The following is a 23596-nucleotide window of genomic DNA, read 5'->3' as shown; positions in this document are numbered from 1 at the left end:
CCGACTGCTTAATCTTTTTCCAAGGTCAGCTTGAAGGTGGCCTTCGCTTCCCGATTCCAGAGTTTTTACGAGCCGTCTCAACTTAATTTCCATATTCCACTTAATCTACTTGCCCCCAACTCCTTCTGACTCCTCTGCGGAGTCGCTCTAGTCTTTCGCTTGTATCAACTTCCTTTGTGTCCCTCCGTCTTCCACCTATTCTTCTACCCAAAGAAGAAGGAAGATGGCGTCTTCTACTTCAATGCCAAGCCTGGGGTTAACTTCCTGGATAAGTACCCGACTTCGCACAAGGGATGGAAGAATAAGTTTTTCTTCGTCCAATTCCCGAGTCCGATTCCTTTTCCCACGAAGTGGCAACGCGAACTCCCGATTCCTTCCACTCTGAGACTCCACAAGACCGATCCCGAGGTCATGGTGATGGCCGAATCATTGAAAGGTTTGAAATTCGACGTCAACAAGCTCGTGGCCGAGGAAGGATTGCTACACCGTGGGGGCCTGAGCCCGATTGCCGCCGAATTGTCACAACCATTCGATAAGAAATAAAAGTACTTGACTTTTGTAATAACTAACTGAGCTTTTTGTCTGCTAGCAGCCGACATCTAGATGGCGGCGTCGATGAACAAATACCTGAAGTGGGACAAGGCGGTCCTCGGGGCTTTTGCGACTCCCGCGGCCCCAGCCGCGACTCCTGCCGCAGAGACACAAGAAGAAGAAAGGGTCGAGGCGGGAGTACCTGAGGTCGAAGCCTCCACTCGGGCGGAGCAGTCGGCCCGATAGGAGTCAGGGGCCCGACTTGCACGAGCCGAGCAGGAGCGCCCTCCCAAGCCTTCTAAGTCCCATGCAAAGAAGAAACATCGCCATCATACCTCGGACAATGAGGAGAAAGAGGCCAAGCGCGCGAAGAAAGCGAGTGCTTCAAAAGCTGACAAATCGGTTCCGTGTCCAACCGGCATAGAGTTAATGGTGCTGACTGCCGAACCGGGGCAGCTATCCTAGCCGGCGGGGGTTGAGGCGATTTGCCTTGCTCCTGAAAGGGAACAAACGAAAACCAAGGCCGAAATAGGGACCAAAGCGGCTGAGTCGATTGCTCCGTTGATGGAGGTGATGGAGAGGGCACCCACACCGGGTGATCGAGTATCTGGAACCGAGCTAACGGCTACTGCTCCGGCGTCTGGAATCGAAGGACCCGCGGGGTCGGGTCCTGCCGGCTCCTCGGAAGGAGCACAGAACTCCTTCCCTTCAACCGATTTCAGAGGTATGAAGTTCACATCCGTGCCGGCTGACGCGCCCTTCACCTCCGAAGAGATGATGGGAATGATGAACTGGATCCGAACCATACGCGGCGCCGACTTGTTTCAGGGAATCACCACCTCCAAGCTCAGCTACCGCGCCAATTTTCATTGCATGAGGGTAAGTTTCTTCCTTCTCCTTCAGCAGGTCTCGCTCAACGTATATCCACCATCCTGTTTCTCTTCTTAATGCAGTTCTAGGCAGAGCACATGGAGATGCACAGCCGGCTGCTCCGTATGAATCGCCAGTTCACCGCTATGGATAAAGAGCTGAGCGAACTGAAAGTCCGCAACCTGGACATCGCCCGAGAGCGAGATGGGGCGCAGGCGAGGGCAGCCAAGAGTAATGAGGAGGCCAACCAGTATCGATCCGAACTACTGGAGGCTCACGACAAGGTGGAGGCCCTGGAGCAGCGCTTGGAAACAACTCGGGCCCAAGACCAAGAACAACTGGCACGGGCTCGGGATCAGTTAGCTAAACAGGAGGAGTTGTCCTGAATCCTCGAGGAGTCTACCGTTTAGAAGAAGCAGGCCGAGGAAGCGGCGGAGGGACGAAAACTCCTCGAAGTGGAGCTGGCAAAATTAAGCTCGAGTTGACTTAGCGGCCTACCAGGAGGGGGAAGCCAGCTGAATCCAAGCCGCTCAGCAAGCCTGGCTACAGTCCGAAGAATACCTTGACCAATTTGAACAGAAGACTGCTTGGATGCTGCAGCACGGCTTCGAGGGATCGCTGAAGCAAGTCGGCGAGACGGGGTTGTTCCCCTCAAATTTTTGTTTTGATATTTTAAATATAAATAGAGTCTGGTCGGAACTACCCAAATCCAAGAGGAGAGGGTGCACTACAAGAATTCAGTAATTTAGCAACGATTTATTTTCGTCGCTAACCTAAATATTTCGTCGCTAAATGAGATTAGCGACGATATTTTATCGTCGCTATTTTTGTCGCTATAGGCTTGTCGTAAATGAACTTTAGCGACGAATTAGAAGAAATTCATCGCTAACATTAGCGACGTAAAACAAATCGTCGCTAATCCACATATATTCGTCGCTAATTTTAGCGACGATTTAATACTAATTCGCCGCTAACGTACCGATGTTTAGCGACGATAATACACCAAATCGTCGCTAAAACCCGAAGCTGAAACTCAGATATTAGCGAAGATTAGCAATGAATTTTTAAAATTCGTCGCTAACCTCTCGAAGGTTAGCGACGATTATTTTAAAATTCGTCGCTAATCTTTCCAATGTTAGCGCCGGATATGATTTAATCGTCGCTAACCTTTGATTTCTTTAGTGATGAATCCTTTAAAATCGTCACTAATGTTCGATATACCACCCCTATTTTGTCTGTTTCCAGCTCCATACATGAATACATAATCACAATAGCAAACATAACAACATTCCACAACAATCACAACACAACAATCACAACAAGCACAACGAAACAATAACAACACAACAATCACAAATACATTACCATCAGTAATCTTCAATAATCTACAATAGTGTTAAATTACATAGTGCAGTAATCTACATTATAGTTCAAATACATGCGCAACTTCAACATTTAACTGTCCATCATACATTTAACTGACACTCAGAGGTGAAGTGAATAACCTTTGAAGGTCCAAGTTCCTTTGGATATCCAGTGTAGTACCTGCAATTTGAAAACAATATCATGTAAAATTAGAATCTAAAGATACATGTTATACCAAGGAATGTAAAGACAAAAGATGGAAACTTACAAACATTCGGGGAATGATTTGTCATACAAGTTAGGAATTTAAGAAAATAACCATGTGTCATATGGGCAAACAAGCATACCCTAAGTTCTTGGTATGCAGCATGATATTGAGGATGTCATCCTCCTGATTCTCCAAAAGCATCTTGCCAGGTATCTATCAAAAGCAAGTGACATGGAGAAAATTTATTATGTCCAGAACAAAAGCAAGTGACATGGAGAAAATTTATAAATAGCTTCAGTAGAGAATATCAACAAAGAACTGCTTAAACTTGAGCATCAAATAGTTGAAGATAAACCTTTTTAAGATGCGACAATGTATAACTGAAAGAAAAAACTATGTGCTCACAGAAAGTGTCAGAAGTTGAACATTTGGACTTTTGCTTCCAAGACGCTTCTTAAGTACTTTCAAAGCCTCCTTTGTTTGCCTACTCCTCACAAGAGAGGTTGGAAGAAGTTTTAGCAATTAAAATTTTCGCTCATAGGAACCAAACAACATCAAAAGAGAACTATAATAAAGCACATGGAAATAAAGTTTTTCCAAGAGTAAAAGTAGTGAAATAAAGATATAACAAAGCCGAGTCAAGAAACATATTGATAATATATCGAGTGTCAAGTCAAGCTAGATTGTATATCTGCTTCCTGTTTGTCTTTCTTAATTTGTAACAAACCACGCAAATTTGTTACAAAAATTTAATATTTTTATGACGAATTTAATATTTCGTCACAAAAATTAGCGTTAGTGACGAAATATGATATTTCGTCACTAATGCTTATATTAGCGACGAAAATGAAAATCGTCGCTAATAATTCGTCGCTATTTTTATGATTTCTTGTAGTGGTGAGGATTAAATGTATTAATGTAGAACTTTTGTATTTTCGAATTCTGAACTTAATGAAAACTTTTGCCGCGTCCACTTTGGTTGCTGAGAATTGATCGTTCGGGAAAACTCTGCGTTTATGAACGCTTGGTCCTTCTCCCCTAAAAATCGTAGACTCTGAGCCGGATCTGACGAAGTTCACATAAGCGATAAGGATATAAGCCTTTCGGCTTTACAAAAGGAAACGCCGAATAGAATTCGGATTCGGACTCGGCTCAAGTGAGCAGCCGTTCCGAGTAAGGATCTTCGTGAGGATCCCGCTTGAGATGCATGACCAACTTGAATGGAGATCCATTCTGAAGGAAGTTTTACTACCGAGTCATATTGAAGGTGGCACCGTCCACTTAGGGTGGACTATGGCACCTCCGAGTCCGAGTGGAGTGAGAATCGTGGATACCCGGATTGTAAGCGGTTCGGCTGTCATCGTCGGAGTTCTCGGGCCATGTGGTGACTGAGCATTGGCTATCGATGATACGGCATGCGGTGCGCACGTGCAAGGTATGGTCGAGCTCTTTTTCGAGGAGAGCATTTAATGAAACATGACATCCGATGGGACCCGCAAATCGTCATCATGACAGCAGGAGATTTGCTCAGGGACTTGCGCCTATCGTGCGACTGATATCGAACCCCGCCGTTTTGTAACTGCCTGATCAAACGATCGGGGCTGGCCGGGGCTTGGAATAAAAGGGAGGCCGAGGAAGGAGGCGCGGAGCGCTTGTACCATCAAACGCGTGACCCCTCCGAGCCTTCATCTTCTTCCCCGGCAGACCGCTCTTCTCCTTGAGTAAGATCCAACCTGTGTCGTCTCTTTTCCTTGTTTCCTATCCCATAGGAGCTCGTATCTAGGGTTTTAGGGATGTCGTCGGAGTCGGAGGAAGTTTGGCATGAGTCGATGACCTCCGCCTTCACCGTCGAGTCCCTTTCCATCCTTAAACGGAAGTATGTCATTCCCAGCGAGTATAGGGTTAAGGTCCCCAAGCATCGACACCATCCGAGTCTTCCTCCTCCTGGTTACTTGACCTTCTTCCTAGATCAGCTGGAAGGAGGGCTTAGGTTCCCGATCCCCGAGTTCTTCCTGGAAGTCTCAAGGTACTTTGGCATTCCCCTAAATCAACTGGTCCCGAACTCTTTTCGACTTCTTTGCGGCGCTTTTTTAGTTTTTAGGGTGTACGGGGTTCCCTTGAATCCTACTGTCTTCCACTTCTTCTTCTTCACGAAGATGAAGGAGGAAGGCGTTTTATACTTCAACACCCGAGCCGTATGTATCTTTCTTGACAATTACCCGACTTCCCACAAGGGCTAGAAGGAGAGATTCTTCTTCCTCCGCCCTCCGAGTCCCCTCAATCTGACCTCTAAATGGCAAAAAGAGCTCCCAAGTCAATCGTCTTTAGTGTCTTACAAGGAGGATCCGGTTTTCCAGAGGGTGTCCGAGCTGCTGAGTGGCTTGAAATATGATGTCGAGAGACTCGTGGGTGAGGAAGGGCTCTTGTATCGGGCAGGCCTGAGTCCGATAGCGACAGAGCTATCCGAGCCGATAGGTGAGACTTGTTATTATTCGATTTTCTGTAAGGACTAATTCGAACTTATCCTTTTTGTTTGCAGACGAACTCTGGATGACCGCTTCAACGAACAAATACTTGAAGTGGAACAAGGTGTCGTTTGAGGCGATGCTGACACCCTCGGTTTCTGGGGAGGCCTCGGCAGCCATTGCTCCCGAGAGTGCCAAAGGAAAAGCATCTTCCACCGAGACCTCGACTCGACGAACGACTTCCCGTTCTGTCGCGAAGCGTCCTTCGCCCTCCATCAGCAAGGATAAACCATCGAAGAAATTATCGAAGCTGGTTCCGGTTGTAGCTGAGCAGCCCGCGCCGAGAGACTTGAGGGGAGAAGTCCTCAAAGACCCTATTGAGTCCACACGATTGGGGGCAAATGAGATGATCCGTCTAGATTTGGGCTCCAAGATGGTCCAACCGACTGCGGCGTCAGGTGAGGGGACCACGGAGCAGACACCGGCTTCGTGCGAAGCGGCGGCCGAGCCGGGAGAGACAACACCCGCTCGGCGGGAAGAAACCGCAGGACTGAGGGGAGCGGAATCGGTCTGTGTTGGTGAGGCTACCGTCGCGACTTCCCCGCTCCCGCTTCCTCGGGTCCACTGGGGGTAGCGGAAATCCCGCCGCCATCCTGTCTTCAACCAGGATCCGCCCCAGAGCTTCCGAGAGCAAGGCCCAGCATTGCAGCGGACGTGCCTTTCCGGTGGGAGGAGGTCACTCGGGTCATGGATCACATAAGGGTCGTGCGTGGTGCCAAGAGCTTCTCCGCGTTGTCGACGATGGATTTTCTCAACCGTAACAGCTACAACCTGATGAGGGTAAGACATACAATGCTTTATTCTAGAGTAGCCACGGATTAATAGGCAATTCATGGTGCAGGTCTAGTCCGAGCACCTCGAGCTTCACAGTCGGTTGCCTGAGATTTACCGTCACCTCCATTTCCTGGAACAGTAGACTGAGAATGTGACGGCACGGGATTCGGTGCAATGGCGGGAGCTTAGCGATGCTCGCGCTGAGGCGGCCAATGCGCGTGCGAAGGCGGCTGACGCTCACGCTGAGGCGGCCTAGAGCGCACAAGAAGCCCACCGCTGCAGAGTCCAAATTTTCTCGGCCGAAGACAAGGTGGAGGCGTTGGAGCAAACCATCAAAGCCAAGGAAGAAGAGTTGCAGCAAGCACGGGCCCAACTCGCCTGGCGAGATGAGGAGCTAGCGAAAGCGCTTGAGGACTCGGCCCAGCTGAAAGACCAACTAAGAGACCTGACGGAAGGGCAAAAGGTGGTCGAGAATCTACTGGCTGAGTCCAAGAACGAGCTAGCGGCCTACAAGATTGATGAGGAGGAACGGATTAAGGCCGCCAAAGAGGCCTGATTGTAGTCAAAGGAGTACGCCAACCAGTACCAGAAGAGGACGTACGGCGAAGATGCTCCAGTACGGCTTTGAAGGAGCGTTGAAGCAAGTGTGTCAAGCAGAGGTGATTCCCCCTGGCACCTCCTTGGATTTTTTAGATATAAAAAAGGTGTTGGTCGAATTGTCTGAGTCAGATAGAAAAGGAAAGTGATGTAATCAACTCGGCGACTTATGTAATTAGTAATTTTGAAAATCAATGAAAATGTGTTTCCTTCGTCAAATTTGTCGATTACGTGTTTGCTTTGTTAAGATACTCCCCGTAATTTACATCTAATTTCTCGTTCATGCGATCAAGAGGATAGCCTAAGTTCGATAGACTTAGTAGTGTAGAGCACCACGCGGGGAGGCTGGCGGAGAAACCAAAAGTCAGGGAAAAGCACGGACCAAGGCCATACAGAATCGGGTTTAAACCGTCATGGTACGAGAGCTGAGAGTCCGAGCTCGAGGAGTCGACTCTGATTACCCTTAACTTAGGAGAGGCTGGGCCCTGAGAAGGGCAGTTATAACCGGAATGAGCCTATGTCCGAGGATAGGATCTGATCCCAACTATGTCTGAGTCGGGAATTGATGGAGAGTCATTGGTGATGGAGCAGGTCCGAGATCTGAATTGTGCTCGACCCCGACCATGTCCGAGTCGGGGAAGGTTGAGCCCTGAAAAGGACATTTGTTGATGGAGCAGGTCCGAGACCTGAATTGAGCTTGACCCCGACAATGTCCGAGTCAAGGGAGGTTGAGCCCTGAAAAGGATATTTGCTGATGGAGCAGATCTGAAACCTGAATCGAACTCGACCCCGACTACGTCCAAGTCGGGGGGAGGTTGAGCCCTGAAAAGGACATCTGCTGATGGAGCAGGTCCGAGACCTGAATCGAGCTTGACCCCGACTATGTCCGAGTCGGGGGAGGTTGAGCCCTAAAAAGGATATTTGCTGATAGAGTAGGTCCGAGACCTGAATCGAGCTCAACCCCGACTATGTCCGAGTCAGGGGAGGTTGAGCCCTGAAAATGACATTTGCTGATGGAGCAGGTCCGAGACCTGAATCAAGATCGACCCCGACTATGTCCGAGTCGGGGGAGGTTGAGCCCTAAAAAGGGCATTTGCTCATGGAGCAGGTCCGAGACCTGGATCGAGCTCGACCCCAACTATGTCCGAGTCGGGGGAGGTTGAGCCTGGGGATTCAGCGAGATGAGACTCCAAGGAGACTGAGACGGTATTGCCTGAAAAAGTACTTCTATTGTCAGGAGCATTTACATAGAGAAGGACAATGGCAGATAAAGGGAAGGGAGAGATTTTCCGATAGCCACTATATCCGGTAAGGGCGTAGGTGAGTGGCGTTCCACGGCCTTGTCAAATCTTTGCCAGAGGAGTCGGACAGGTAATAGGTGTCAGAGCTTATTTTCTTGATGACTCGGTACGGGCCCTCCCACGGTGGCTCGAGCTTGCCGATATCTCCAATCGGCTTGACTTTTTTCCACACTAAGTCACCCATTGGGAAAGTTCGAGGGATGACTCATTTGTTGTAGGTGCGGCACATCCGCTGCCAATACACTGTCAGCCGAGTAGCCGCTTTGTCTCGGGCTTCCGAGACGAGATCAAGCTACATGAGTCTTTGGGTATCATTATCTTCATCGTAATATCGTCGTCAATCTGACTCGACCCCTATCTCCCAGAGGACCACCGCTTCTCCACCGTACACCAGGTGGAAAGGTGTCATGCTGATAGCTTCCCTTGGCGTAGTCCGATCATAGCAACAAGCTTTAACAGCTTCAATAACATCAGAGGGCATACAAAAGGTGCTTCTCGATATTGGCAATGATAGGGCTTTAGGTTCGGATGGCTATGGAAAAAAATTATTCAAATCAATATGGCTTACAATGAGTTTTGACCTACATCTTGTTGTCTAGGAATTTTTTTACCTCAAGTCGCCTCCTCAAGCAATGGAATCACACGCTACTAGTGTTGATTCGTAAGTTGGATCATGCCTCACATGTCACAAAATCGGCCAATCTCATGTGATGCCATTGTTTACATCATCTCCAAGATCTTAACAATCAGAATGCAAGCAATTTACTTGATCTGACCCAAGCTACATTCATCGAAGATCGCTCTATCGTTGAGAGCATCCACCTAGCCCAAGAGCTATTGAGGAAATACACGCGGAAGAGGATCTACCTGAGGTGCATCCTCAAAGTTGGCCTCCAAAAAGTATTGACACAGTGGATTGGAATTTCTTGATGGCTACCCTCTGAGGATTTGGATTCCTACAGCAACACATCGGCTGGATTTTAAAGTGTATCACCACGGTTTCCTACTTGGTGGGGATCAATGGGGCCATGCACAATTTCTTCAAAGGGGGAGGGGTCTCCACCAAGGTGATTCATTCTCACAATTCCTGTTGGCCATGTGCTTAAAGGTCTTCTTGAGGTCACTTAAAACAGCATCCATGCAACCTACTTTCCATTTCCATCCAATGTGCACCGACACTAGTATTACTCATTTAGCATACGAGGTTCATTCCCTTTTCACTACTTTGACATCCCACTCGCTACGGAAAAGCTACAAACCAACAACTATGGAGCATTAACAGAGATCATCATGTAAATTAGTATCATGGCCAAAGCAAACATTGTCCTACGCGATAAGCTCAAATTGGTAAAGACCGTCTTGCTCGGCGTGGAATGCTATTAGCTCTCAATCTTGCCAATCTCTTGTGCTATGATTGACAAATTATATGTGATATGCTGATCGTTTGTGTGGTCCCTCTAAGCATCAATTTCTTGGGCCACTATGTGCCTAGCAAAGGAGGAAAGAGGATACGGACTTCGTGATCAACACGCATGGAACTCAGCTCTACTTAGTAAAGTGCTATGGAATGTTTAGCAAAAGAAAGACTTCCTTTGGGTGAAATGGGTCCACCATCAATGCCTCAAAAAAATGTCGACCTGTAGGATTGGAGGGTCAAGCCATCAGATTCACGCTTGATCAGGTGTCTGTTGCAAATCATGGATGTTATCCAGGCCAAAGCAGGGTCGGCAGAGCATGGTTCGGCCACACTGTCCAATTGGTATACCTCTGAACATTAGGCTAGTTCGACAGCAGCATATGCATTGTTCAGGCCGAGAAGCGAGATTAAGACATGGTCAACAATCATATGACCTCATGCCAAAACACCAATTTATAATTTGAGTGGTGATACACAATATGAAATCGTAACATGAAATTGTAGCATAACACTCACAATTACATGCAATGGGTCCTACTACATACCAGGGGGATCCACTGCCAATGTGAATGTCATACTACGATTTCATACTACTATTTCATGATAAATATCATTTCTCTTATAATTTGGCTCCTTGCATAAGGGTGGTTACGCAGACAAGATACCATATGAAGAGTGCAAAACCTTCCCTCTCTGTCAATGGGCGGATGGAACTGGGCCATACATTCTTTGGATGTATTGTAAGCAAGGACTGCACATATGTCATAAGTTTGAACACCTTCAAGCAGATGTTAAAGGTTTATCACCGATGATTATGAGGCAACAACAGCTTGACTAAGATTCGGTATTTAACAATGTTTCTAAAAGGTTTTAACAAAAAACCCAAAGCAAGTTGGTATGAGACTAAAAAGAGGTCCAGAGACTTAAACCCTGTCTCACAATGGTCAAAACCGTGCGGTGGGCAATATAATTTCAGCAATCTTCAAATCATAAGCACAAATAATAACAATTCCTTGAGCCAATTATGAACAAAGTCCAAACAACAACAGACTAGTAAATCAATGCTGCTGCTTTACGGAGCTGTTGACAACTACAAAACTCACCCTGTGACAAGAAAAGATGTACGCAGACAACAATGGTCACATTATACAAATGAACATTTCTTTGATGGAAGCTCCGATTATTGGACAGGCAGGCCACAGCAATGTCAAAATGAAGACCCAAACTTACCTTTATCATTTACAAGAATATACAGATTCTAGAAAAATAACAAACAAAAAATCTGGGTAACTCAGTATGAGAGACCTTTGTTGTTTTGGTTAGCTAACCAAATGCGAACTGTTCGGTCATCGCTTGCTGATGCTAGCATATTAGGTCTGGTGGGGTTCCAGCTCACGCAGTTTACTGTCATCGAATGGCCACTTAGGATTTTTATTGGCATTTCTTTGTGCCTCTGCCAAATATAGATCTGCATAAGATAATCATAGGTCAAAAAACGAGGAAAACATGCAAATGTTTGCATTTGACAGTAAAACGAATAACTCCTACAAATTAACAAGTGCTTAATCAAAACTTCACATGTTGCATTAGTTCGAATTATATTTGAGCATTTACACAAGTAGTTTTCTTCCCCTTCAATTTTGACCTGAAGAAATATTCACAGCAAATTTCCAAGTTGCATTTCCACTTTCTCAAAAACCGCAAATCAGTCATTTGCATCATATTTTGCAAAAGATAACTTCCGAGATCTACTCTTCTACTCTCGCAACACAATGGATCAAATCTGTATATTCTCCAAACAGGATGACTGCATCTTGTGGATGCCCAAATACAGCTAAGTGTAGCTATGGATCTCTGGCGTTGTGCCTGGGTGGCAACAAAATATGCTCCATCATATAGAAAGGTTACACTAGTACCACTCCACATAGTTTTACTATATTTTGGTTTAGTAGATGATATGTCTATCTCTTGACAATACATTATGAAATCCAATAGTATCAATCATGCAATTAGTAGCAAATTCCTTATTAGCTTCAAATTATCCAGTCAAGTATGACAAGACAGTACTGAGCTAGTGAAGAGGGGAAAAAACAATAAAGATCACAGTAAAAATTACTGTAACCAGTATAAATGATAAAGTGGTTTCTTACTGACAGCTCAAGCTTTTTCAATAAGTAATGATCAAATTCAATCCAATGGACAAAAGGTTCAATGTTCAAATCCTACTTACATTGTCAATTCAATATTTGATTCGGTCCTGAATCTATCCCCTGATTTCAAGCCCTATAGAAAATTCAGATACATAACTAGATAAAACAAATTATTCCTTAATAATAGTTATTACAAAGAACCCTCTCTCCCTCCCTCTATTGCTTTATTCTTAATAATAGTTATTGCGGTAGCTCCTGTAGCAGCAGCTGGCTGATATTTGCCATTAGAATCTTGATTCCAATTACATGAACAGTCAACTCTCAACTCTCACTCAACTCAACCACGAACAAAAAAATTATGTTTGTTGGTTGATTGGCTCAAGTCGATTGACCAGTCAACTCATCCTTACCAATTGACAGATATCTATCTACTAACAACTGGATCAAACCCCGAGTTGGTGCATATCCCAAAACTCCTCATTTGGGGTTTGAAATTGCATAAGTCGACTGGACCGGATAAATACAATAGAAATCCCTTCTATTAGACAGTCCACGACTAATCCATCATTCGATTGGTGTTCAATACAAATCGATTGGCATATTGACTCTGACCACTTCTAAGGTTGAGTCCACTTATGTTGAGATCTACTCTCGCCCAGGTACATTTCCTCTCAATACTCAATTCACCAAGACTTGTACCTTCCTTGAAGTCATTGTCTACCAAGCCCCACATCTTTCAGGTGCACTCACGCCGTTAGCTCCTCTCCAAACCATCCTTCACATCTTTGCCTTCAAAGCCCATTTCCCACAACTCTTCTCTGATGCTCCTTATCCTGCAGTCCCTCGAATGCTCCACACCATTCTTCATCAATCTCTAACTACCTTGAGTTATAAGATAACCATCGACCTTAGCCACACTAAGTCATCTCCATGTGTATTTCTCCAACTCCTGCAAGACTCAAATTCACACATCAAAACCAAAAGCAATCTTAACTTAAACTATTTACCCACACATCAAAACTTATGATCGTTCCTGATCACCAAAGAGACTGATTACACTAACAAATAAGTCATATCAACAAGGTTTATAGGATAAAAATTTATTTGAATTTATTGGTATCTTAGAAACGTGTCAATATATTGAGTGTCAATTGGTATAGCACCAAAACCACATTATTCTAATCAAAGACGAAAACTCCTTAATGCCATAAGATTTTAAACCTTGGTAGTGACACTATTTTACACTCACAAGTATATTGGGAAGGAGTCTCATGGACTACACAAGACTAAAGGAGTAAATACTCTTGCTCCTGATCATGAGAGGAAGAGGGGCATGAGCGTTGACTCTAATACTACCTTCAATTGGGAAATTATTAGGGCTCTTACACAAGCATGTTCCTTTTACCTTGATATTTATCATTTTACATTGATATCTCAAACCTTTGTGTATCTACAATTAGGCCCCATTCAATTTATGAAGAGTTGGTCTAATTGTATTAGTTTCTAACTTTCTAAACTTGATTTCTTTTAGTATCACTAATGGATAGAGTTGGTCTAACTCTATTAGTTCCTAACTGTCTAAACTTGATTTCTTCTGTGTAACACTAATGGAGAGGGTTTTGTCAACAAGTAATGCAAAATCTCATGCACTGGAACATATTGTTATGTACCTGAATCAGTATGGAAGATTTTCTTTTCGAAGTACAACTCTTTAGTATATAAAAGAATGAAAAAATCCTCTGAATATTAAGCTTCCTACAAATATTATTAATGAATTATATTGAAATTTTGTCATAAAGTCTGCAATCTTTTAGAATAATTTTATTCTGCTACTAATAAAACTTCTTCCTATTTATTCATGTACTTCTAATTTACTATAAGATAATTTATATCATAGTGCTCTATTCAGTGAAGAAAACTAATATCGAATTATTTGAAAAAATTGTAGCTACAAAATTAAAATTTTTAAAAATATATATTGAAGAACTAATTTGTGTGATTTATTTTGTTTGGTGCAATTTCAAGACCAACAATAAAATTAATAGGTTGTAGCCTCCTTCATCATGGAGTAATCTTATTCCTCTGTTGGGGTCCTGACAAGGTTATGCCTATAGCGTTACTCCTACTGTGTTGATGAATATCAAACTAGTATGCAAAACTTTCAATGTTAAAAAAAAATATGACATAAAATAAAATTATGGAGCGAAATGAACATGTTGTTTCATAAGAAGTGCAATAGAACTCCGCTAACTAGAGGATCTAGAAAAGCATCGTATTCACTCATTAACATACATTAACAAATAGATCAATGAGTTGAATCAAAATAGCAATAACACAACAGAAATTGATTAACTAATTATGATGTTAAAAAATTGATCTTTAGTTATCTTCTTATAAACTTATTGATGAAAGTACTTATGATGGTTGTAATATTTTAGAATGGACAGAAAGGACAATTCAATGTGTTTATCCTTGTTACTATGGGACAAGATCAACTAATTGATTTTGTTTTAATAGTGTTGAAATCATGATTCAAGATATGCAATTAGGTATAGGTTTAGAAGAGTAGACTAAACTAATAGTGTATGGACGTGCACATATATCTTCACCATTGGCTACAAGTCGGAGAGCATTTATAAGATAAGTGAAGACATTCTTCAACACTGATGTTGAGCTGCTGATGCAGAACCATGTAATGACTAAATTAGGGGAATATGTAAGAAATAAAATTAAGTGAAACGTGAGCAGCTCATAGGAAGCCAAAAGGTGAAGTGCAGTTCTCAACACTCCCCTTTCCAAATTTTTTAATTATGTTACATGTAATTTAATTCTAATATGTAAATCATGTATTATTTCATGCAAATAATACTTTCATTTAAAATGATAAAGCTGTATCTAACCTCTCTATGAATATTTAAATATTTTTTATTTTCTAATCATTTTTATTTTTTATTGAGTTGCAAAACCAAGAACTAGCATGAACCAACGATGCATGAAATCATGTTGGACCTAGGGTAAACTGACCTAGGTCGCAATTAGCACAACCCAACCCATACTGAGCTCAAGCACACTCATTAACATGCTTATCTACCTTGATATGTTCTCCAAGTCACATAAGCAGATATTGGAATGCTAATCTATGTTTCTTCTTAATTATCAGTATCATGCCATATCTACAATTTGAGAGGGAGTTAAGAAGATTATTTCTACAAAGATTCTCACCAATTGCATTCCAAGAGTATGGTACCATCAAAGCTCTCTAGCAGTGCACCAACAATGCATTTTCATCATCGTTGTTACCTATTTTAACAATTTTATCAAACTATTTGCAGGGCCCTTTTGAGATTGTGTAACAAGCTAAACATGGGTTAATTTCTATGTTCCAACTAGAGGAGAAGTATTTAGAGTTAATAGTTATAACTTATAAGGACATTATTGCATATAGGTTTAGTTTCAGATGGGGTGTTGTCATTAGGGGATCATGAGTCTGGCGACTTGTGACTGTAATGGTTCAGCATTTTATTAAATACAATGCAACTTTATCCCCTTCATCTGGGAGAAAAATTAAAATGACATAGCAAGTATTTTATTCATAACATATAACAGCTGCCATCAAAAGTTAATTGCGACAAAAACCTCCTACTCTTTAACTTTAATCCTCAATGATACTAAATTCCACATAGAAGCTGCTCAAAGATTTTAAAAGATAGGGTTAAGAATGAAGTAAGGCTCAGATAAATGGTAAGAGAAAATGTTAAAATGATAATTAGATTAGAGTATTGCACAGGAGTAAATTAAAATACAAGGTTAAAGCAGCACCATGCTTCTATTAACTAGATTCAGGGACCGAGGATAGCTAACTCCCATTGATGAGGAGTTCATAAGTTAAGAATTTAATAATTTTGCTAACTACCTTATACAGCTAGATTATAGTAGGCTACAATTATTGCCTACACAAACTGTGCAATTAACCTTCCTTACATAATCTCAAATCTATGTGCAGGTACTTTAAATCTTTAGTACTTGCAATATTCTTGATACTAGACACCCTTCATTACAAAATTTAAAGGGATTAAAGAAAAATATGGTAACAGAATACATGAGAAAAATATAGCTTAATGAGCAAGAATGAATGATGCATGCATTTTCAATAAAAGAAAACATTACAATTAAATAAACCTCACCTGAGAATCCTCACTACCACTGGCAATGAATAAAGAGTCTGACCCACCAAAACATGATCGAATTACATACTTTCCTTGTCTGTGACCCCTAAACTTATGTGGCGAACTTGAGGTCACATTAAGATTCCACAAGTGGATCTCTTCATTTTTCAAGTTGACAATTATAGATTGGCCATCCCTTGAAAGTGAGAATGAAGTAATAGAATGCTCCTCATGTATGACCCATTCACTTCCTCTATGGAAATCACGTACAAGAATTTCTTTAGTCGAGCATATACTGATTATACATTGTCCATCAGGTGTCACAGCAAGATCAGTAACTTTAGGCATCCTCTCTCCTTCCCAAACATCCAGTATATTTCCCTCTAGATCACATGTAAAAATTCGGTTATCAGGCTCCCAGCTGCCACAGACTATCTTCTGAGAGTCTGGAAACCATGCACACGAGCTGATAATTCGATTTACTCCACCAGTAATTGTGAATTTACATGAGCCATTACATACATCCCATAACTTAAGGACTTCTGCATTACCACAAGTAAGAAGCATTTTATCATCTAGGCTCCATGTTAAATAAGATATAGCTTTCGTGTGACCCTCCAGAATGCGCCTTAAAGACAAACTGCAGTCCTTGTTCACCTATAATTAGATGAAAATGATGAAAATTGATAAGATGAAAAGGTTTCTCTTGGTCACCTGTCTCACCCCTATTTGCAAATAACTCTACTGAATGCTAAAATCCATATAATGATAATTCTATTTATATAAAACACCTCAATTTAAGATGATCATTAACTTTAAGGCAATTAAAGCTAATCATGTTTGCAAAAAAAAAAACATATTATTAATATCTTGAAGGTTTTTAGTGAAATCTAGAAAAAATGACAAGTTGATAAATATTTAGTTTAATTTAAACCAATATCAAAGTTTACCAAAAATGGAAAACGTCATCAGGGGCAAACTTTTACCATTTTGCTCAGCAATCATTTTGTAGATGGAGAAAGATGTAAAGAAATGATAACACCTAAGATATGTCTTTAACCTGCTAGTTTGTGTGTGTGCGTGTGTGTGAGTGAGTGTGTGATGTCTCCAAAGAGACTTGACATGCCAGTTAGAACCAACCATCTACATGTGCTGGCTTCCTAAATGAAAAAAGGGATAAAGGAAAGGCCTGCCATTAGGCATGGTAAAGAATGTGGTGGAAGGAAATGACTCATGGTCTTTTAAGCATAAACTCTGATAAAGATAAAGAATACCACTGACATTTAAATGTCGAGAATCATAGGGCATTTGTAATTCTGCTACTTTGTCAAATAAAGGCTATCGAAGCAAAGGCACAGAAAATGTTACTAAAAAAGTGTAAATTTACATGAGTCTGATAGTCAGATCACTTTCAATTCCAGCTCCCCAAAACATGGATAAGCAGAAGTTCTGAATTGAAATTCTACAAAAATTGTCTCATGCCAAATACAAGTAAAGCATCAGAAAACTTAACAAAAATACATACAATGTGTTGTAATCATGAAAATTATGGAACATGCTTTACAGTAATTGCAAAATCCTACCGTCCATATGATGGCAGTGCAATCCCTTGAAGATGAAGCCAAGTAATCCCCATTATTTGAAAACTGAACAAACCAAACTTCATTTTTGTGATCATATAGTATCTGCACAAAAGATGAGAATGTAATCATATAACAGACTAAATGAAAATTTATCAGCTAGATATTGATCTGGTACAAGAATGGCAGAATGCATGGTGCTCATAGATAAAGCATTCCAGGGGAGGAAAGAAATGTTCAGGTAAGCATAAATAATGCTTTGCAGTTTTGATTTCTTAGTTTATAACTGTAATGGAAGGTATTAATTTGCACATCAAGTCCTCATGTACCATCTTCTTACATCTCTAAAACTTATGGTTCAACATGTGTATCCTACCAATCCTGAGCTGCTTTTCCATAGTGGATCAGGACAACCCGGAGAGAGAAATCTACACACAAATCAGAAGCACTAAGATTCCATGACAGTACTTCCAGTGGTCTACATCTATGCAGTAAAAGGAGTTTTGTCTATGCAATAAATCTTACATGAAGCAAAATGTAAAGATAATTGGACAATTGAAGGATTAGTTTAAGTTGGATCTATGGAAGTTAATAGCAATACAAACTAAAACTACAAAATACTCCTCTGTTGCCATGTAGAAGTTAATGATTGCTCATGTACTGCCAAAACAATCTGTCTCACATTTCTCTAGAACATGTTCTTAGACTATGCTTGAAATAAATTAAACTCTATTCAGTCAGAAGCATTCAGAGAAAAAGAAAAGATCTAGAATAGATTATTAGTTAAGTCCCTCGTGTTTGCAGATGTTTCAGATAATTTATTCAATGACAGTAGTAGCATGTTCTGAGATTATATTGCAAATCATATAATAATAGTAAATTAGTTGCATTAAAAGGGTGGATATATGGGATCTATTAAATTTATCTAAGGAATGTAAAATAAACACACTGATCAAAGCTTCTTTGTAATACTCAATAACCTGAATACCAGCATCATTATTCAGCAATATAATGGACTAGCCTAAAAAACACGCATTCTAACAGACAAAAAAGTGAACTTTTATAAAATCAAATTTCTTTGTACCAATTCATCAGATGTCAACTAGTTCTCTTATCTCCTTTTCTTTTCAGTTTTTTTTTCATCTTTTAAACAATGACTTCTATGTAACTTTTAAAAATTACAATAAAAAGTTATTCAACTCTTTCTAACAAATTTAACATTACAAAACAGAATTTTCCTGGAGACAACTTGTATAGTCACAGTTTCCATTTAACATGAATTTTGGACAAAAAAAAAAACCCCCCATACAACAAAAAAAAGCCAATACTGCTAAATTATTTGGTTTGTATCACAATATGAAAAACAGCATGTCGAGAAACATAGAGAAAGCAATTTCAAAACAAAACATCAAGAGATTAAGATAGCTCTTTCGCAATAAGGTAAGAGTACAATGTGGGGATAAGATCAGATTTATGTAGCCAACCCCCATCAGTTCCAATAAGCAGAACTTAATCACGATGATGATGAAGTAAATTCGAATGACTATGTTAAATTTTTCAAAATCTTATTCAACTAATCGGTGGTCAAAACATTGAATAGCATATATGTGGTATTTATATGCAATCTCTGATTAAAAATAAGTATAGTTCAATTCATTGTACTCATACAATTACAACAACAACCAAGCATTGTCCCACTAGGTGGGATCGGCTAATTGTACTGATATAACTATCATCTAAATAATTAAAAATTGAATAAATATAAACAATTCATCAAAGGTAATTTCAACTCCAACAGAACACTTCAATGAATGATAAATACAAGCAGATATCAAATATTTCTATATGCTTTCCTTAACAATCATTAATTAAAATTAATTATTTTTATAGTATAATCACTAAATTAGGAAGCTAATCCATGGGGACTCTTTAAAGGGTAGTTTGTCTCTCATCTCTACTTGATGAATTATATGGTTTAAAAAGCAAATGCATATGCAGAATTGGAAGGGAAACACAAGGCAATCACATACACAATTGGGGGAAAAAATCTAAATTAGTTCATTTGAACCAAATCAGGCTAGACCTAATTGACTTAAAATTCAAATATACCTATTTAAAAGCTTGTAAATTGCAAGTGTTAACTTATTTGATTGTTTTGCAAATGATCAATTCTATATGTATATAGATCGTATACATCATATAGTCTACATTGATCGTATACATCATATAGTATACATTTTGACCTAATATGGGTTGTGATATTTAATCTTTTTTGAATTGTATGATTAACAAATATTGTTGATGTGAAAGTATGAGTTGGATATGTTGATTAATACTTTATCACATATATTTTTGTTATTTTATAACTTTAATATTTGAGTATTGAAAGCATATGTTCCCATACCTTAAATATAGTATGCAGAGACCCCATATAGGTTGTGCACACTTTTTTTAAATCATAGTGAACCATAAAATCAAAATAAGATATGTGTATAGTATCTACTTATAAAGGAAAAAATGTAGTACACTTGAAAAGACAATTTTAGGCAGTATGCAATCAGTGTATGAATTAAACCTACTGCCTAGGCTGTAGGCAACCACCTAGGTGGTCAAAAAATATTAAAATAAAACAGACATATATTAACATTAATATTATGAATGTGCATATATCTAACGGTGTATGAATTAATCAAAACATGTATAAAATCACAAGTAACCAAGTAATAATAAATAAGCAATCACATAACAACAAAAAACACATCATATCATCCAAAGTTTATAGTACTTTTTTTCAGGAAACAAATGATTCCACCATCATAATCATCATTTCTTCTTAGTAATCAGGATCCTTTATATTCTCTTTCTACAAATGAAGTTGTGTTCTACTAGTTTAGTTGTTACTAAGGTGGGAAGGAAAGAATCTGTTGTTCTTAAATTCATAGTTTATTAGCTCCTTTAGGCATGTACAACTAAATTTCATGTGACCCTTTTTATTGTAAATTATCAATTAATCATTTTCTTACATTTGTCACAACTTAATCCAAAAAAACCTGTCATTGTGTTGACATGTCAAATGTGGAACAAATAGAATATAAACTAGATAGTACTTTACATGTTCACCGTGAATACTTGATATATTAAGTTTGTTTTTATTTAGTAAAGTGTAGTATAGGTATTTAAATGGAAATTGGAAGGATATGTGAGCATTTACTCTATCTGCACAACTGTATATATGCTATGTAGTCTATACAACTTCATATTAATTCCATAAATAAACATTTTGCAATGGCAAGAAATGTGGAATCTATGATGTGGAACATTCCTGCAGAAGCATATCAGTCACACCTCCTATAATATTCCATTTGAAATATGCTCTGATTTTCAAAAAAAAAACATTATCATTCTTATAATGTGTTTGTCTTGGTCAACCAGAGACAATTAGTTTGGACAGACTGTAGATTTTATAACCAGCGGTGATTTGGTGTGGCTGCAGTAAAAGTATATCAAGAATTTGGCATGGATACCAAATGGTAAGTTCATTACAAAAATTTTCCACATTAACTTGATGAAGATGAATACTGTAATCCCGGACAATAACATGTTCCATACAGTGATATTCATTCCTTTTATAAAAGCAATTAACCCGGACAAGAAACTTGATCAAACAAGTTTCTTGTTTATGCAAGTGCAATGTCATTTGAGAACTACTAGGTTGGGGGGGGGGGGGGGGGGGGGGTGGGGGGGTGGATTGGGGGGGGCGGGGGGGGTGTTCAAACTCTTTGCAAGGATCCCAATTTACAACCAATCAAAGAAGTTTCCTAATTGGAATCCTAGAATTCCCAATTTAGGGAAAAGGAGCAAATACTTTAAAGAAGAAAATATTAGATCCCCAGTACTATATTTCAACCAGGTAGAGTAGATTAAAGTGTAAATAAGATTTTTATTTCATGCAGCCAAATTCGAGTCACATGCAGAACTAGGTTCTAAGTGAATTGTAGAATTGAAATAGATTTATAAACAGAAATTTTATTGATTAAAATCTTCTAATAAATAGTAAAAATAATGATCAATGAGTTGAGATACAAGATCTATAGGCACATATCCACGAAAAACGCATCTGAACACGATCTTGCAGCTTGAAGGCAACCCCAGCTTTCGTCTTTAGTTTACTTCTAACGAAGAGAAAAACAAAAGTAACAAAAAAACAAAAAAGTGAAGTAATACCTGGCTGCACTTGGAAGGGATCTGTTCTTGGCTGCATTCGTGATCTTCATAGAGCGTGACCTCGCCAGGTGAGTTGTGGTAGATGCACGACGCGATCTGCCCGAGAACTGCCATTTCCACAAGGCGTTCCAACCGACCGCTCGGCACTCGCACCCAAGAGGGCAGCACCTCAAACAAATCAAGCAGCAACGCCAATCTCCTGCGGATACGATCCTTTACCTCAATAATTCCCTCCGACGAAATGAGCTCCCTGGCGAGCCCGTGAACTCTCTGTCGGTCCATATCCAGCAGAGCGATTCGCTGCCATAGCACGTCCCTAGCCATCAAAAACCCATCATTCAACCCCAGCAGCTCCAAAAAGTGTTCTTTCCACACGAGAAACGCTGCCGTATTTCTGGCGCTGCTCTCCAAATCGCGAATGGACTCAATGGTGGCGATGCAGTCGTCCCACCGCCCCGCCAACACGCCGAACAGCAGCGCGGTGTACTCGGGCGAGTCAAGCGAGATACCGGACTCGGACTCCAACATCGCGGCTGCCCGGTGGTAGCCGAGGGAGTAGAGGAATTGCACGATGACCCTGACAAATTCGGTCCTGTCGATCAAGCTGGCATCACCGAGCACCGAGAGAGGTGGGGCCTTGAGGGGATTGGATTCGGGAGGGAGAGTGGGATTCGAATTCTGGTCAGCGTCCATTTCTCCTGCGAATTCGCCAGCTTCGTGTGGGAAATAGGGTTTGGGAAGAACCCCTAAAACAACTGCTAACGAAATCCAGCGGGGACTCCTGGCCAGAAAGAAAAGAAGAGCACACAGGTAGAGAATGCGAGTTAAGTGGCCGAATAATTCAACGATAATTTTGCAACTCGTTAATCGAATTTACCCGACAACCCACTGCTGTCATTGCTCCTTGTGGGCTGTGTGGACTGGCGGCCTAGTGGGTGGAAAATGGAGATGGGGAGCGGATGAGGTGAGGTGGCAGGAGGTGGATGGGTCGAGCAGATTTCACATTCCTTTACAGGAGAAAGAGAATGTTGCTTGCATGCGAGCCGCCGATGACAACTTGATAAAGGCTGATTGGATCGGCTGGAATCGTCCGCACCTTGTTTTGTCGAATTGAATGGCACAAGAGAGCGAGAGAAAGTTTATTGACGAAAGAGAAAGGAAAAATAAAAAAATAAAATATTTTTTATTTGAAAAGGATATATTATTTTATTTAAAGGAAAGGAATAAAAATAAAAATTAAATATATAAAATTATAAAAATATTTTTATTTTTTAAAAAAGATAATACATATAGAGGATGGATGAAATTTTATAAAATTCTATCGATATTGTATGTAGAAGTTGGAATATAGAAGGTTCTAAAATAGATAACGCATGTTCTATGGAGGAAAAAAAGAAAAAGATTATGATTATCTATCTCTATTCTCTTGAGTTTGTCTTCGAAGAAATTTACAATAAGGGTCAGACGTCAATATCGTGAAGTGTGAACGGTTGAATATTGGATGGTGATAGCTCACGTTATGTGAGGAGCGACGGCGAAAAAATGAAATATATGAATAGATTGAATTAATTTAGAAATTAATATTTTAAAATAGAAATAAAATTAGAATAAAATATTTTTGAATTTCCCTTTCTCTTCCTTACATCCCAAATCAGAGTATACAGCACCACCATTTAAGCAAAATACATACCCTGCCTATGATCTGGAATCATCCTTGTTAGTTTTAGAAGTTTGCATCACTGTAACCCTTTACAACGAGCTCCTTATCACCTCCAAATATCAAGAAATAATTTTTCATTCTTCTCAAATATTTAAGAATATTCTTGACTGCAGTCCAATGACTTTCACCTAGATCTGAATAGTATCTGCTCGTCATGCTTAACGCATA

At 40.4% G+C, this 23596-nt stretch overlaps 1 protein-coding gene across 1 annotated transcript; it reads right to left on the bottom strand.

Annotated features, from left to right (window-relative positions):
- Positions 1 to 10639: 10639 nt before the first annotated feature.
- On the bottom strand, positions 10640 to 22484 carry LOC141830848 (WD repeat-containing protein WDS homolog). Its single transcript, XM_074718293.1, has 4 exons — positions 21709 to 22484; positions 17488 to 17589; positions 15923 to 16561; positions 10640 to 11056 (listed from the first exon to the last, which is right to left on the bottom strand). Exons 1-4 carry the CDS (start codon positions 22399 to 22401, stop codon positions 10880 to 10882), a joined length of 1611 nt encoding a protein of 536 aa, XP_074574394.1. The 5' UTR covers positions 22402 to 22484; the 3' UTR covers positions 10640 to 10879.
- Positions 22485 to 23596: the final 1112 nt, after the last annotated feature.

Source organism: Curcuma longa, chromosome 6 (assembly GCF_044706935.1).
Source record: "Curcuma longa cultivar G26 ecotype Majalengka, Jawa Barat chromosome 6, ITB_CL_G26_1.1, whole genome shotgun sequence".
NCBI classification, from domain to species: Eukaryota; Viridiplantae; Streptophyta; class Magnoliopsida; order Zingiberales; family Zingiberaceae; genus Curcuma; species Curcuma longa.
Note: the sequence above shows the minus strand (reverse complement) of the source record. Positions and strands in the feature narration are given on the sequence as shown.

Bases quoted from the DNA above. Each gene is read 5' to 3' on its own strand.
- LOC141830848 (XM_074718293.1), bottom strand. From the start codon at position 22,401: ATGGACGCTGACCAGAATTCGAATCCCACTCTCCCTCCCGAATCCAAT. The intron at 16,562-17,487 runs GTAGGATTTTGC...ATCTAATTATAG, and splicing joins GCACTGCCATCATATGGACG to GTGAACAAGGACTGCAGTTT. The intron at 11,057-15,922 runs GTGAGGTTTATT...TATCTTATGCAG, and splicing joins GTGGTAGTGAGGATTCTCAG to ATCTATATTTGGCAGAGGCA.